Here is a 17,034-nt window from a genome sequence, read left to right as displayed (position 1 = left end):
ACTTATATAGACGCGTTCTTACGCTATATTACCTAGATATACGTCGGCATTACTAGCAAGATATAGGTGTCTATTTAGGCGTAGTATATAGAGGCTACTAGAGCTAGTAGCATAATATAAGGAAATGACCATACTATAAACGCCGTAAGAATGCTTATTAATATATAGATTAGTCCTACAATCCTATAAACTAATCGTAGCCCTAAGACGCTATACGTCGTAGACTATTACTTAACTTTAAGGCGTTAGCTATACTAGGGCCCTAGACGGCCGAACAGACTGCACCTTCACGTGGTGGCCGTTGTAAGTACCTTCCTCGAAGGGAAACCAAGACAGTCTAGAAGAAACCTCCTCGAAAACCTCTCGAAATCCGCCTGAAATCCTTCTCGAAATCCGCCTCGAAATCCTTCTCGAAATCCGCCTCGAAATACAAGCTACAGCAGAACAACAGCACGATTCGAACGAATAGCCCTCTACGCTGCAAACAAGAAGAAGAAGAAGAAGAAGAAGCAGTCCACTCTGCCCTATACGCGCACCTCCTCGAAATCCGAACCGAAATCGCACCTCTTTCCCTCTAGAGATTCGGGTCCTCTACGGAAAAGTGCACTTCAAAGAGCTGGAACTCGGTGGAATCCACAACTCTACGATCAACCTGCGTTGTCGTAGATAGAACTGCTACTACGATACCACAAAGGCATATTAAGGACAAGAGAAGACAGCGAGTTGGACAGCTGCTTTGCATTCGAATTTTGCATTCGAATTTGCAGCGTGTGTGTGTATACGAAGCGGAAGGATCCGCTGAAAATTCTGTAAAAAGCTTGGCGCGAAAATTCTGCAGCCCTGGCTGCAGACAACAGACAACGACACTCGTTCGATTTCCTTTGTCTTGCATTTGGTTAAAGTCCTTTGGCATTGCCTTAGGCACGGGGTTTCCCCTAAGGTTAAAGAATACTGAAAGAATTTGATTGTAAATAGATCTACTGCCTTGCTTGCAAGGCCGTCCTACATAGTCATAGACTCCAAAAGGACGTAAATGGAACAAACAAACAAACAAACAAACAATATACTAGGGCCCTAAGGTACGAATGCTACACGAATAGTACGCGAATTCTACTAACTGCCTAGCCTCTAACGTTCGACGACTACTTCCGGTATAGTATAAGCAAACTTTAATACCGGATCGAGGGATAGTAGCGACATTAGAGGCCTAGTACTACGCGCTAGCGCGAGTTCTTCTACGAACTATAGGGCTAGGGGCTATACCTAAGGAGGAATAAGTATAACCGTATTACAATGCTCGCGGTATATATACCGATTATTCGCGGTATAGTTCTCGACTTCGTATATCTCTAGAATACGTACCGGATACGAAAGTAGTATAATAGGCTATACGTACTCTCCGGTATCCTATACGTCTTATACTACTATCTAGAGGAAGCTGGCGACTTTAAACAGTATAGGCTAGAGGTACCGCTAGAGACACTTAAGCCTATATAGGAAGATCTTTAAGGTTTATTACTCCTACGTTCGTAGAGCATTTATATAACAATTCGTAGGATTTGATATTAAGGAGTATCTTCTAGAGGCTATATTATAGTAGTATTATACGACGCTATAGCGCCGTGGATTTACGATACCTATAAGCGGTAAGGCTATTAATATAGATAGTAACCGCATATATATATAAGTATACATAGCACTACGTAATAAGCTACGTAGATACCTCCTTACTAATAGTTAGGGTATACTAGATAAGACACTAAAGCTACTTATAGCTTATTAGCGTACTAATCTAGTAAACTAGGCTATCCTTAACGAGGCAAACGAGAACCTATTTAATAGCCTACTACCTACGGACGATAAACTTAATTGGTAGGCCGATAAGGAGGACGACCCTACGTAGTTTAGGCCTATAGTACTACGCTATAGAGTAATTCAAGACGACATTAATATAGCTTTATAGTTCGAGTAAGGAGATTAAGTATAGAATAAGGTAGAATACGACGATTAATACTATAAACGCTACCGCGAACTTATTTAAATACTATAAGAACCTATTTATCGCCCTTCTCGAGGGCGGCAAAGCGACCGCGCATTTCTACCTTTAAGGTAGAGAAGGCCTCGCGGCTCTTCTCCGCGTTCTTCTACTCGCGCTCGAGGCGGCGCTCGAGGGTCGCTACCCTCTCCTCCGCCCCGCGGAGGTTAGTCTCTAACTCGGAGACCCTCTCCTCTAGGAAGGAAATAGTAGCGGCGGCGGCGGAGATAGAGGAGGTGGCGGCGGCCTCGGCGACCGTAGAAAGGTCGATACCGGAGCCCGAGGTAGCGGTAGGCAGTAGTAGTAGTAGTAGCGGGTAGGCGGCCCTATAATCCTAGGAACGTAGTTAGCGAATTACTATATAAATAGCGTATAAATAGATACTTACGCCCTTGGCCTTAGCCTTATAATAGGCGTAAGACTCTATCTTATTCTACTAGACGTAGTAGATAGCGCCTAAGGCGCTAGGACGAGAATACCTAAATCAATATTAGTATACGATACGACGAACTATAATAAGTATTTACTTACTAACTATATAGCGAAGGCGTAGCCTTACCCTTATCGGTCTCTATAATAAGGCCGGCGGCCTCGTAGTAGCGAAGATTTTAACTAAATAATATAAATTAGTACTACGAATTGTACTACGAATCGCCGCGAATCGCCGCAATAGAATATATAGCGTAATCTTCTTCTTCTAGGCGTCGTCGCCCTTAGCCTAGTCGACCTAGGACTTCTATTTTACTAGCGTAACGAACTAGAAGTCGGTCGTATTAGTAGTAGTAGGTTTAGTAAATCTATATAGAGGTTAGTACGCCGAACGTAGGCGCGAATGCCGCGCGAATATAGTAGTAGGTAACCTACTATAATATATTTGCTTTCTCTAAAGGAAGAAGAAGAAGAAGAAGACGAAGTCGTAGAAGCGGAGGAAGATATATCGTAAGCCTAATAATAAGAGGCATAATAATAAGAGGCATAATAGTTACGGTCGATAATAGTAGTCCGAAAGCGGCTATAGCGATAATAGGATATAATAATAGGAAGTAAGTAGAATAATACGCTTCGGAAGTAAGGTTTAAATATCGAATATACTACGAACGCTACGCGAATAGGATAGACGTTATATTAACTAAGCCTATAGTTCTATTTAAAGATTAATCGAACGCCTACTAGTAGCTACGATAGAGCGGAATAGTATATATATTAGTTACTAAAGTAAACGTCGCTATAAACAGTACGCGAACGTAGGTTAGTATTATAAACTATAGATTAGAAGAACAATTATAGTATAGATAGCGCTATTAGCGATCTATAAAGTGTAGTCGCTATTAAACCCGAAAGAGCGATCTATAAAGTGAAGTTATATCTAGTGTAACCCCGAATATACGCGCGAACGCTACTACGATTACAGGATTTCAGGATTTTAGGATTTTAGGATTTTGTGATTTCAGGATTTTGTGATTTCATGATTTCAGGCGCCGAGGTTTTGGCCGCTTGCCAGATCCGGAGCTCCGCCGTCATCGGACTTGGCAATGAAAAAGTAACAAGTATACGCTGTCGTGCTCAAATCTTGCAGCAGCGGGCCACCACGCTGGACATGAACTCGGGACGATCAGGTTTCACGCTGCATTGCTTCCACAATCGCCTGAGCCATTGCCAAGACCTGTTCCTCTTGCAATCGACGGCCTAGTACCTGCAATCCTACTGGCATATTCTGTACATCTTGCGGTCGGTCTGCCAGGATAACGCATCAGCCCATGAACCCAAAAAACGAAGGAATTACCCACAATTATTTTGAACCCTTTCATCCTCTTCGCCCCTTATCGGCTCATCGGACTCCTTTTCGGCTGCCATCTCGCCGAGAGAGAAACCCGACGAGACCGGGAAAGTGGCGGCGGAGATGTCCAAAACGTTCGCGATTGCTGAGTAGGCATAATACTGAAAGTCGTTCTGATGACCGGCAACGTAGGGAGCAACTGGTTGAATAACGCCGTCGACCCGCCTTCCTGAATTGGTCTGCTCGTCCATATGCCGCCAGTATCTGGCGTGGGCCCTTCGATACTGGTCTCGAGCTTCGCAAAGTTGCCAGAATTCGGACGTTGAGATGTTTTCGCCGCCTTGTTGGTCATACCATGGGCGCATTTGAGCAACGGGAGGCTCTCCACTGGCATCAAGGGCACGCCGTATTTCTTCTGCGCCAGTTGATCCAAGGATTTTGAACTGCACACACAATCAGCGAAGTCTCTCTGGTGGTCCAGGTGATAGTTGACGGCGCACAAGTGTCTCGACTGCTTCATTCTGCGGAGGCGGTCTCCATTCAACGACCTGCCGATGCATTAGCTCTGTCGGGTGGGGGTGTTTTTTTTTCTGGCTCACGTGCGACTGACCTCATGTCCGCACGCTACTAAAGCTTGCTTGACTGCCTGAAGAGCGAGCCGGATGGGTGGGTGTGGGGTGACATTCTCGTCTGAAGCCATTACTCCAAACACCAGTCGACCATTTGCCTCTGTCGATGCTGGGCTACAGCTGCGTGCCATGATACTCTCGTACTTGTCTTGCCGCCAAGGCATCTCCAGATTCTCAGAGTCGTAAGTCCATGGACTCGAGTCCAATATAGCCCTAAACATTAGCTTGATCCCGTCGAGATCGTAAGAGAGCAAGCCAATAGAGCCGGAGGCTGTAGGTAGGCCGGGAAGCTTGTGCGAGCATCAGCATTGTTCACGACATACATCGAACATGGTCGAACACTGACTATTGCAGCAATACCACTTTGGGGGAGTCTCTGTTCGGAAGTCTTCAAGGAGAAAAGATTATTGAAGGCTGCCGGGATGCGAGTAGAGCCGGCTGCACGGCCGTAAGCATTGATCTACGTTGAGCGATTGATGCAACATACCAATGTCCGTTCCAAAACCCATCGGTGATCCTCGCAAAGCTATTAAAGCACCTTCGCCTGTCGTGCAAATTCGAGTATAAGTCCATGTAGCATTTGAAGACGAGTCGTGACTCACCACCACAAGCGCCTCCGGCCGACAACATCCTATTGTATGGATTCATGGTGAACCCCATGATGTTATTATCAGTCTCACCCATCTATAGATTTTGCACACAATAAGTATGCGTCTCCGCCACCTGGTGCAAGATACGAGAGCTTACCATTGAACTCATAGGTACGTTGGTCTTGCAAAAGACGACCGCACCAAGGCTGCGAAGCTGCTTGATCAGCACGCCCTCATCATTTTCTGTCTTGATTTGTCCAAGCCAGCTGGTATAGCCACATGCGCTGTCTAAGCCGGCGACATTGAACCGATCCATCAGGCTGACTGGCAGTCCATGAAGTGGACCTAACGGTCTTTGATGCATGCGCCAGTATTCGTCCAGTTGAGTCGCTCGACTTCGTGCATCCTGATAATTGAATTCGCTCAAGCAATGGGTCTAGGGAGATGTGAGTGGCAAGCAAGAGATTGAGCCAGGTTAAACCCCACCAGCTGATGTGCGAGTGCAGCACGATGGGCAAAGGCAGCCTATGGTTATTCAGTACTTCTTCACGACCGGCGTAGACGAGCACGACCGCATCAGCTACGTAATGCTCGAGACACTTTCAGGAACCCTTTGGAGGTGACACGTACCAGGACCTCACGAGCAGTGACATCGCCATGCTGAAGCTTTTGAACCAGCTGCAGGACTGAGATTTCCGTGATTTCGCGTTCTGTGGCAGAAACGTGTTTGGAAACCAAGTCGATCACTTTTGGCCGTTTGTTCCTGCCTCCGGTCTCTTCAGACGCCAATCTCCATTCGGGAGGAAAGAGAGACAGGACCTGCTCGCGTTTGGCCGCAGTGGTCTGTTTCCAGGACATGGCGCACTTCACAATAGGTCCGCCCAGCGTGCCAAAATTCAGAGGGTGCCACTAGCTGCCGTATTGTACCAACAACGAATTCTCAATAAGTCATGTTAGACGTAGATTGGGGCCGAATGCGATCCTGGGAAGAGACTGAAGTTGAGGTTCGAAGACCACCTGCCCGGCGAAGCACGGATCACAGCTGTCGAAACGGATAGAGCTCCGTCTCCTCGTGATTGGAGCGCTTCCGCGAGCTTCGTATCGCCCCACGCAAGAATCGCAGCGTCGTCGATATATCTAGTAATGGCGGTGCCACCGTCTGCATTATCTGGCTCGATAAGGCTGGAGTTGTAGAAGATATATAGGATAGGCGAGAGTAGTAAGCCTTATAGTATACCTATTAAGACGGAGTATAGAGGTAACTCGAAGCTATCTACGATAATCCTCGTCGATCGGTTACTTAAGAAGCTAGCGATCTATTAGACTAGTCTTTCGTCGACTCGGCGAGCTCGTAGATCGTATAGTAGCCGTTTATATAATATATTATCGAAAGCTCCCGAGACGTCTAGTAGTAGTAGGCTAGCGACTTTCCCCTAACCCGTCTTCTACGCTTCGTAAATGTCTTATAATTTCTTACTACTCGATAGGCCTCCTAGTCGTCCTCTATATACTCTCGTCCGTATCTACGTTTTAGTCGCTTAGCCTCTACGAGTACCTTAGCGTATTCCTTATTCCGCCCCTCTCTCGTTTTAACCGACGGCCTCGTCTTTAGTAGTACCTAATTCGCGGCCTTACTAATCCCTAATACTACTTCTAAAACGTATATATCGAGATTTTCCTTCGTCCTAGGGCGGCGTACTTACGGGAGCGCGGTCTTTAGCGCTTTATAGAATCCCTTACTATCGAGATACTTCTAGTTTCTTCGTACTTTTACTACCCGGCTTAGTAGGTATAGATCTATTACTATAGCGATCGGTAGATAGTCTAAGTCGTAATTAAGCTCTTAGTCTACCTAGCTACGTATTATCCTATCTACGAGACCTACGGAGACGAGATATAGGTCGATCGTAGATCGGGAGTTACCTTCTTTATACGTAATAGTCCCCGGTCGTAGCGTATTCTATAGTACGTAGTATTCTATAAGCTCGATAAGCTCTAGTACCTCTACGTCTAGGTATTTAACCCGCTCTCCTCCCTATATATAGTAGTAGAGGTTAAAGTCCCCTACGACGATATTCTCGTTAGCGTAAGAAGTTATAAGTAGTACGCCTAGAGAGGGAAGCGTACTCGTTCGATCTTCTACGCCCTTCAGTAGATTATAGATATTAAAGATAGTAAGGCTCTACGTTACGTCTACGTCCCCGAATCTAAAAGTAAGCGAGTATATATCCCGGCTATACTAGTCGAATCGCTACTTCGTATAATCTAGACGTTTATATACGAAGATATATACTCGTATCGGTCTACTATCGGTATCGTTTAGTATATAGTAGAGGTAGAAGATGTCCTTCGCTAGGTAATATATTATTTCTATAAATAGGTTCCGCTATAGCTCCTATATAGCTATAATATCGAAGTCTACTACTTTCTCGTCGCGTAGTAGGGTTGCTATTACGGTATCCCGTAACTTCCGAACGTTATACTATAGTATACTTAGGGTTCGGCGTTCCTTTATTAGTCGCTCTCTATATCGATTTCTATATATTAACTACTATTACGTAAGGCCGAGTTTATATATAGAGACTCTAGTACCTTTCTCGTTAAGTAGTAAGCCCGTTACGGCCTTTAACTACCCTAGTTAGCTAGAGGCTTATTCTCCTTATCCGTAGGACCGGTAGGGATTCCGGTATTCGTCCTTTTATATCTAGTTATAGTAGTCGCGGTTCTAGGTATCCTATCCTCGTCTTATTATCCGAGATTACGCGCGGAGGGCTTCCTACGTAATAGTACGGTAGTACTTCTAGGTACTATCCTAGTAGTCGGTACTATCGGTACGGGGTAGAACGGCGCTCTAGTAGTATAGGTCGCCTTCGCGCGAGCTACCTCGTCTTATCGTATCGTATACTACCGGCTTTATACCTCGTACTCGCCGTAGTACGTAGCGTACTTCCTCGGTCTATCTCGTTAGCCCTTCGATAGGTAATCCCGAGACTAGTATTCCTAAGTATAATAGCTATATATTATTATTATCTTATATTAGGTTCCTATATAGCTATAGTTTTAGTAGTTAAAGTACTACTTAAGCCGATATTGCCTCTTGTATCTCTCGTACTAGTAGAGCTCGCTATACTATACTAGGCTCTCGCTAATAATCTTATTAGCGTCCTCCGGCTGTGCGAATTCGATAATTATAGACGTTATAGATTTCTTCGTACCGTTCCTCGTTAGCTATCCTATATATTTAATTTCCGCCTTAGGGATAAATAGCCTATTCTCGAGTAGGATTTTATCTCGATTCTCCTCGAATCTATTTATGTCTATAGAGTACGTACGAATACTATATACGATTACGCCGTACGTCGGAACGCGGACGGTAGCGCCATTCCCGATTTGACGCGCCTAGTCCTCGCCGTACTATCGTAGTGTCTACGTCTCGCTAATATTCGCCGTTCTGATTATAAGGTCGCCGCTTTTTAGCTAATTAGCTAACATAACTCTTACCTGTCTAATCTATTCATCGGGGCTCTGTTCGATAGCGCGATCGACGTAAGACTTCAGGTTCCGCGGATTCATCGCCCGTAGGCGTTTAGTAGTCATAGGGTTTCTAATGTTCACTATGATCTCGCGCTAACTCTATATGGATACGGTCTACGGGTTGTAAGGGCTGTGAATGCTGCTGGCTAAGCTACCGCTCGCTAATGCTGCTACGTAGCTCATCGGTGCGCTCTTGTTTTTCTGAAGATGCCGGACATAGCGGACTCCATCTCATGCAGCACGAGCGACTTCGAGCGTAGACGGAACTGGCGTAGACGGAACTGGCGCAGTGCGGTCTCGACTTGGCGAGCGTCCAGGGGACATGCGTGCTCTGTGAATATTGTATAAAGACTCTTCGCCTCTTTTGCACGTAGGTTCCTACGACTATCCCTCTACGTCTTTCTCCCGTCCCTTTGCCTCTTTCTCCTCAGCTTCCTTCAAACAAGGTGCGACGAGTAGAGCTCCCGCGTACGCCTTGTAGATAGTGCCGCAAGCAACGACGATCCACAACAATGTTACCACAATAGAGAAGATCGTCCCCAGTACGCGAAAGAAAGCCGATGGCATCTCCTTCGCGAACGTCGTTGTACAGACTGTGTAAACCCCGAGCGGGAAAGTGAAGCCCCACCAACCCATGTTGAAAGGGAAACTCCTTGCGCGAATTATCGTCGACACAGCAAAGGTTAGCCAGACCAGACCGAAGCCCCACATAATGAGTGCCATGAAGAATCCCAGGATGTAGAGGATCTCTCCCGGGTGAATTGCTAACGGAATCGTGTGCGTTTGCGGGAAGACTTGCATAGCCACTTTACCGAGCTGCATGATGCCAAAGCCGCCCTGGCCGAGCGGTCCAAGAGGCAGGAAGGTCGATACCACGGCGGCGTTTGGAGGATGGCTGTACGTTGTGAGGCGGAGGAAGTAGATGACGAGCACACACATGGCCAGAGGCACACCGGTTCCCCAGAGCACATAAGCTAAGATGATCGTTATCAGGGCCAGATGAGGGTCGGGAATGACTTCGGCCACGATGCCTCCTGTAGCGGCGGCGCTAAAACAGAAGGATAGAAGGGTCAGCGATGGTGCGGATGAGAAAGGTGTAAAGGTAGGATAAGACCAGCAGACATAGCGCGAGAGAAAGTCTCGGACTAAGCTGCAGGCCTTCTGCCCTTTGGATTTCTTACACGATGGTGGAGACGATCGGCAGAAGCCATGCTGCTGTCATGGTTTCCATGGTGGCTTTCCGATGCGACATTCTTTTCGTTCCGACGTCAGCGAAATAAGACAAGCAAGAACAGGATGAAGAAAGGATGTCACTCACAGGACGAACGGCAGGTACAGACAGCATGAGAGGGAGATTGCAGCATCAATCCACCACAATGCCCATGCCAGCTTCCACCAATTCCCCTGCCAGGCCGGTACGCACACGAATACGATCATGTTGATGATAGTTGCCAGGCCCATCGGGAAGGTGCCGAGGAAGAGACTCTGTGCCGGGTGGCGCACCATCGCTGTCCATATCTTGGGATATATCGTATATCTCAAGATGGAGATGGTCAAGAAGATGATGAACAGAGCAACATTCAAGGCGAAAATGGTATATGAGATGTACTGCAGCCAGCGTCCGTTGTAGGGTAGGTTGTTGAGCAGGATGGACGTTATGCCAGTGCCCATATTGACCTACCTCAAGTCAGCCCCGCGAAGAGGATCTAGCTGCCCAGCTGTATGTTCTGGCTGACTTGGGAGGTAGATACTCACCGAGAACCACGACGGCGTAAAGTTGCGGACGATGCGTCGCCATCCATGTTGTCGCTTGGTCGTCAGTGCACAGACTCGCGCGTCTTCAGTCTCGAGTCCCGGGGAGTCGCCGGTTTGAGCCATTGGGATTGACCGGATGTTCCAACTGCGTGGATTTCGCTTAGGACAATGTCTTGGCTTGAGATGGGAAGGCGCATTGAGTACACATGTACAGCGCCTTTATTCCCTTCGACTGCTGGCTATGTGATGGTGGTTCTCCCCCGCAGGCGTCGCGAGTCGCAACAGTCCGTCCAATGGCGCTGTCGCAGTGACAGACCGCGGATAGGGCGGGAGGGGAGAGTTCGAGCGGCGAAGGGCGGTTACACGGTTCTCCCCCGCAGGCGTCGCGAGTCGCAACAGTCCGTCCAATGGCGCTGTCGCAGTGACAGACCGCGGATAGGGCGGGAGGGGAGAGTTCGAGCGGCGAAGGGCGGTTACACGGTTCTCCCCCGCAGGCGTCGCGAGTCGCAACAGTCCGTCCAATGGCGCTGTCGTAGTGACAGACCGCGGATAGGGCGGGAGGGGAGAGTTCGAGCGGCGAAGGGCGGTTACACGTACTCACGTGACACACTTACACTCTCTCTCCATTCGACCGAGACCACCACGTCCGACCGCCGGAAAACATTAACATAGCGAGTACCGTACTTATTGGAATTTAGTTGTACTATAGTGCGCTATACCCGCCTTTGAAGGTTATACGAAGCTATGAAATTAGACGCGTCGCCCGCGCGCCTACTACTTATAGCCGAAATATAGCCTCCGGGGGTTACCTAGGCTATAGAATACCGAGAGTACGCTCTATAACTTATAAAGTACCTACTTAAGATACGCGGCTATATTAATCGTACTAGTAGCTATATTATACCGGTAGAGGTCGTAAAGATAATTATCTAGGGTATAATATTATTTATCGCTAAAGTATAAAATACCCCCGATATAACCGCCGTCTAGGATACGCTACGTATAATACGTAGCGACGCGAAGGCCGCTAAAGAGGAAACGTTATAGAGACTAGAGGTACTAAAGAAAGAGCTACGTAATACTAATATATAGTTAGAAAAGATTAGTAAGGTCGGCGAAGAGACTAAAGAAGTAGCGAAAGAGGTAGTAGAGGTAGGAAAGGTAGGAGTAGGAATTATAAGAGAAATAAAGAATAACGGCTTATAGAATAATAAGAGCGTACCGATAAGCTATATAGTAGTATTAGCGAGCGGTAGCTTAGCTAGTAGTATTTATAGCCCCTATAATACGTAGACTATATCTATATAGAGCTAGCGCGAGATTATAGTAAATATTAGAAACCCTATAACTATTAAACGCCTACGAGCGATAAACCTACGTAACCTAAAGTCTTACGTCGATCGCGCTATTAAATAAAGCTCGAATAAATAATTTAGGTAGGTAAGAGTTATATTAGCTAATTAACTTAAGAGCGGCGACCTTATTATTAGAACGGCGAGTATTAGCGAAATATAGATACTACGATAGGGCGGCGATAAGTAGGCGCGCTATATCGGGAACGGAGCTACTATCCGCGTACCTACGTACGGCGTAATCGTATACGGTATCCATACGTACTCGATAGATATAGACAAATTCGAGTAGAATCGAGATAGAATCCTACTCGAGAATAGGCTATTTATCCTAAACGCGGAAATTAAATATATAGGATAGCTTACGAGGAACGGTACGAAGAAATCTACGACCTCTATAATTATCGAGTTCGCGCGGCCGGAGGATATAAACAAGATTATTAGCGAGGGTCTAGTATAGTACGGCGAGCTCTACTAGTACGAGAGATATAAGAGGTAATATCGGCTTAAGTAGTACTTTAACTACTAAAAATATAGCTATATAGGAACCTAATATAAGATAATAATAATATATAGCTATTATACTTAGGAATACTAGTCTCGGGATTGCCTATCGAAGGGCTAACGGGATAGACCGAGGAAGTACGCTACGTACTACGGCGAGCACGAGGTATAGAGCCGGTAGTATACGATACGATAAGACGAGGTAGCTTACGCGAAGGCGGCCTATACTACTAGAGCGCCGTTCTACCCCGTACCGATAGTACCGACTACTAGGATAGTACCTAGAAGTACTACCGTACTATTACGTAGGAAGCGCTCCGCGCGTAATCTCGGTTAATAAGACGAGGACGGGATACCTAGAACCGCGACTACCGTAACTAGATATAAAAGGACGAATACCGGAATCCCTACCGTTCCTACGGAAAAGGAGAACGAGCCTCTAGCTAACTAGGGTAGTTAAAGGCTATAACGGGCTTACTACCCGACGAGAAAGGTACTAGAGTCTCTATATATAAACTCGGCCTTACGTAATAATAGTTAATATATAGAAATCGATATAGAGAGCGACTAATAAAGGAACGCCTAACCCTAAGTATACTATAGTATAACGTTTAGAAGTTACGGGATACTATAATAGTAACCCTACTACGCGACGAGAAAGTAGTAGACTTCGATATTATAGCTATATAGAAGCTATAGCGGAACCTATTTATAGAAATAATATATTACCTAGCGAAGGATACCTTCTACCTCTACTATATACTAAACGATACCAATAGTAGACCGATACGAGTATATATCTTCGTATATAAACGTCTAGATTATACGAGGTAGCGATTCGACTAGTATAGCCGGGATATATACTCGCTTACTTTTAGGTTCGGGGACGTAGACGAAGCGTAGAGCCTTACTATCTTTAATATCTATAATCTACCGAAGGGCGTAGAAGATCGAACGAGTACGCTCCCCTCCCTAGGCGTACTACTTATAACTTCTTACGCTAGCGAGAATATCGTCGTAGGGGACTTTAACCTCTACTACTATATATAGGGAGGAGAGCGGGTAACGTACGTAGACGTAGAGGTACTAGAGCTTATCGAGCTTATAGAATACTACGTACTATAGAATACGCTACGACCGGGGACTATTACGTATAAAGAAGGCAACTCCTAATCTACGATCGACCTATATCTCGTCTCTATAGGTCTCGTAGATAGGATAATACGTAGCTAGGTAGACTAAGAGCTTAATTACGACTTAGACTATCTACCGATCGCTATAGTAATAGATCTATACCTACTACGCCGGGTAGTAAAAGTACGAAGAAACTAGAAGTATCTCGATAGTAAGGGATTCTATAAAGCGCTAAAGACCGCGCTCCCGTAAGTACGCCGCCCTAGGACGAAGGAGAATCTCGATATTTACGTTTTAGAAGTAGTATTAGCGATTAGTAAGGCCGCGAATTAGGTACTACTAAAGACGAGGCCGTCGGTTAAAACGAGAGAGGGGTAGAATAAGGAATACGCCGAGGTACTCGTAGAAGCTAAGCGACTAAAGCGTAGATACGGACGAGAGTATATAGAGGACGACTAGAAGGCCTATCGAGTAGTAAGAAATTATAAGATAAGAACAATTCGCAAAGCGCTAAGGTAAGCTTACCGCGATAAGGTAGAGGAAGTATTATAGTTACCGGAGTCGCTCTAGAAATTAGCTAAGTAGGTAAGGAACCGCGGTAACTATATACCGAGTATTATACCTCCGATTAGGAACGTAGAGACGGGAGAAGAAGTCGTAGATACTAGTAGGAAGGCAGCCCTATTTCGGGATATCTTCTTTCCGGAACCCCCGTAGGCAAACTTAGACGATATAGGCTCGACGTAGTACCCGGAGCCGATTAAACTACCCGATATTACGGAGAAGGAGGTCGTAGACGTAGTTACGGCTACTAAAGCGCTTAAAGTACTAGGGCCGGACGAGATCGCTAATAAAGCTCTATAGGCCGGTAGTACGGTCCTTATAAAACACCTAACTAATATGTTTAATAGTAGTATCGCCTTAGCGTACTATCCTAAGTACTTTCGTTACTCGACTACGGTAGTTCTACGGAAACCTAGGAAAGATAACTATACGATACCTAAGGTATACCGCCTAATCGCTCTACTAAATATAATTGGAAAAGTTATAGATACGGTACTAGCAAGGAAGCTAAGCTACGTAGTAGAAATATATAACCTTCTCCTAAAGGCGTATATAGGCGGTAGACGATAGAAGTCGATAGAGTATGCCCTCTACTATATTACGGATAAGATTTACGAAGCGTAGAATACGGGTTAGAGGAAAGTCGCTAGCCTACTACTACTAGATATCTCGGGAGCTTTCGATAATATATTATATAAACGGCTACTATACGATCTACGAGCTCGCCGAGTCGACGAAAGATTAGTCCGATAGATCGCTAGCTTCTTAAGTAACCGATCGACGAGGATTATTATAGATAGCTTCGAGTTACCTCTATACTCCGTCTTAATAGGTATACTATAAGGCTTACTACTCTCGCCTATCTTATATATCTTCTATAACTCTAGCCTTATCGAGCTAGATAATATAGATAGTAGTACCGCTACTACTAGATATATCGATAACGCTACGATTCTTACGTAGGGCGATACGATATCGGATATATATACGAAGCTCGCGGAAGCGCTACGTAAAGCTTAGAACTAGGCTACTACCTACGTATCGAAATTTACTCCCGAGAAATTCTAGCTAATATACTTTACGAGAGTACGAATACGCTTCGACCTAATAAAAGGCATTAATACGATATAGTATAATATTACCCCTTAAGCGACCTATAAGTATCTCGGCGTAACTATAGACACTAAGCTATAATAGAAGCTATATATCGAAGATATCTAAAGGAAAGTAACTAGGACAATTAACGCTCTCTATTCTCTCGGAAGCTTAATATAGGGAGCCGGGATACTTAAGATACGAAAACTATACCGCGGAGTAGTAATACTATAGATAATATACGTATACTCGGTATAGTTATAGGGGCGAGTAGGAGGTAGTAGTTATACGAAATAAATACTCCGTATACTCGAGTTACTATAGGTAAGAGCGGCTAGAGCTATATACGGCGTATACCGAGTAACCTCTATAGCTATACTAGATATAGAGACATTTCTTCTCCCGGTCGAACGATAAATCGAGAAATATAATACGGAAGCTATATTCCGGATACTAGCGAGTACGAACGATACTAAGGTACGACTAGGCGCGGCCCGTACTAAGGTATAGAAATATATTAGCCCTCTCTACAATATAAGACGTTCGGCGGCGACCTAAGCGGCGGTAAATATCGATATACTAGAGTATATACCGCCCTTTATCTTATAACCGTAGCGGATAGGGCCGGAAATCTATATTAATAATACGGAAGACGCGAGAAGTAGATACGATACTAAATTAGTTAAGCCGGATACTATCTATATCTATACCGACGGTAGCGGTATTAGTAGTTATATTAGAGTAGTAGCCGTCTACCTATTAGTAGACCGGACGGAAAGTATATATATAGGGACGGAGGCCGTCTCTACGGTATACGCCGTAGAGCTATAAGGAATTACCCTCGTACTAAAGATCGCGTAGGATATCGTAGATAATAGAACTAATAGTCGACGACGTATTACTATCTAGATAGATAACTAGGTAGTAATCCGGTCGCTTATCCGTACCGAGGGTCGATCCGGAGTATATATACTAAAATATATTACCCGCTAGATAGATATGCTTTAAAGTTAAGGCTATATAGTTACGATCCGCTAGATACCTTCCTATAAAGGTATCGAGGGAAACGAGGCTACTAATATAGCCGCTAAAGAAGCGACGGGCTAGAGAAAAGGGCAAGATAGGAGTAGCGAGAGTAATAGAGGATAGTAACTAGACGAACTATATTCTATAAAGCTGGTCGCGGCAAACCTGTATCCGGAAGTGAGCGTACCTCGATCGGGCGGACGCGAACCCCCACGCCGTCTATAAGACCTCAGCTCCTCTGCCCATCCGTCCATTTTGCTCGCAATTCCCTTTCCTAACGACGTTTGTCTTTGTCATCGCGAGCGATGAGCACTTTCACGGTGTTAAGGTTACTGAGGAGTACGCCCGTCTTATCCATATTATATACGTTCTCTTACAAGACCCCGCGTTCGTTAAGTTGCGTATTTATAATGTCGAACTAGCGCTCTACTTTAGCACGAATGTTCCTCGTATGCCTCTGCTAATTAATAGCCTTTAGCCTTACGGCTTGCACTTCTGGGTGACGCTTGTAAAACGCCTATAGCCAGTCCTTACTAGGCAGGCATGGACTGCGCTAGCTATCGGTTCTGACGCGCTACCGAAGTAGTATTCTCGCGAAGTCCCGAAGATGTTTAACGCGGGCCGGATAGCCGTTCCGGTATAGGCGTAGTATATGTTCTATAAGGGCCTTCTCTTCAGGTTATATAAGCAACTGCTATTGTACAGCTCGTTAGCGCCGAGTCTGGCGCCTGTAGGCTTAGTGCTATCGAGTAGAGATAGGGATATCGACTTCGTCGTTAGTAATATACGTATCGAGAGCAAGGTATATGTTTATAAGTAACACGTATGTATACCGTCGAGGAGCGAGGAGGAGAGCTAAGGAAGGTCGGAGAGTTCGAGAGATAGGGGTGCTCTCACTCCCTGGTCGCAGGCTGTTTCTATTCCTAGAGCGTTCCTAAAACGCGTAACGGGGCGTGCCGCCTAACCTCCTAGCTATAAGTTATAGTACACCGTAGCATAGCTATCGCTTGCCGTTCGTAACTCTAGAGAGCGCGGAAGC

The 17,034-nt window shown here is 45.5% G+C and overlaps 2 protein-coding genes across 2 annotated transcripts; both read right to left on the bottom strand.

Moving 5' to 3' along the window:
• Window positions 1-3,647: 3,647 nt before the first annotated feature.
• MYCGRDRAFT_51638 (uncharacterized protein) lies at window positions 3,648-5,889 on the bottom strand (the record flags this gene model as incomplete). Its single annotated transcript, XM_003847376.1, has 10 exons — window positions 3,648-3,769; window positions 3,823-4,255; window positions 4,313-4,360; window positions 4,423-4,731; window positions 4,788-4,879; window positions 4,929-4,985; window positions 5,044-5,125; window positions 5,189-5,467; window positions 5,518-5,556; window positions 5,662-5,889. The coding sequence occupies 10 exons, from the start codon at window positions 5,887-5,889 to the stop codon at window positions 3,648-3,650; spliced, it is 1,689 nt and encodes a 562-aa protein (XP_003847424.1).
• Window positions 5,890-8,949: 3,060 nt separating this feature from the next.
• MYCGRDRAFT_78038 (uncharacterized protein) lies at window positions 8,950-10,463 on the bottom strand (the record flags this gene model as incomplete). The annotated part of the gene is made up of 4 exons (XM_003847375.1): window positions 8,950-9,613; window positions 9,747-9,818; window positions 9,884-10,242; window positions 10,321-10,463. The coding sequence occupies 4 exons, from the start codon at window positions 10,441-10,443 to the stop codon at window positions 8,950-8,952; spliced, it is 1,218 nt and encodes a 405-aa protein (XP_003847423.1).
• Between the last annotated feature and the right edge of the window lie 6,571 nt (window positions 10,464-17,034).

Source organism: Zymoseptoria tritici, chromosome 14 (genome assembly GCF_000219625.1).
Source record: "Zymoseptoria tritici IPO323 chromosome 14, whole genome shotgun sequence".
NCBI lineage: Eukaryota > Fungi > Ascomycota > Dothideomycetes > Mycosphaerellales > Mycosphaerellaceae > Zymoseptoria > Zymoseptoria tritici.
This window is presented reverse-complemented; position numbering and strand designations above follow the sequence as displayed.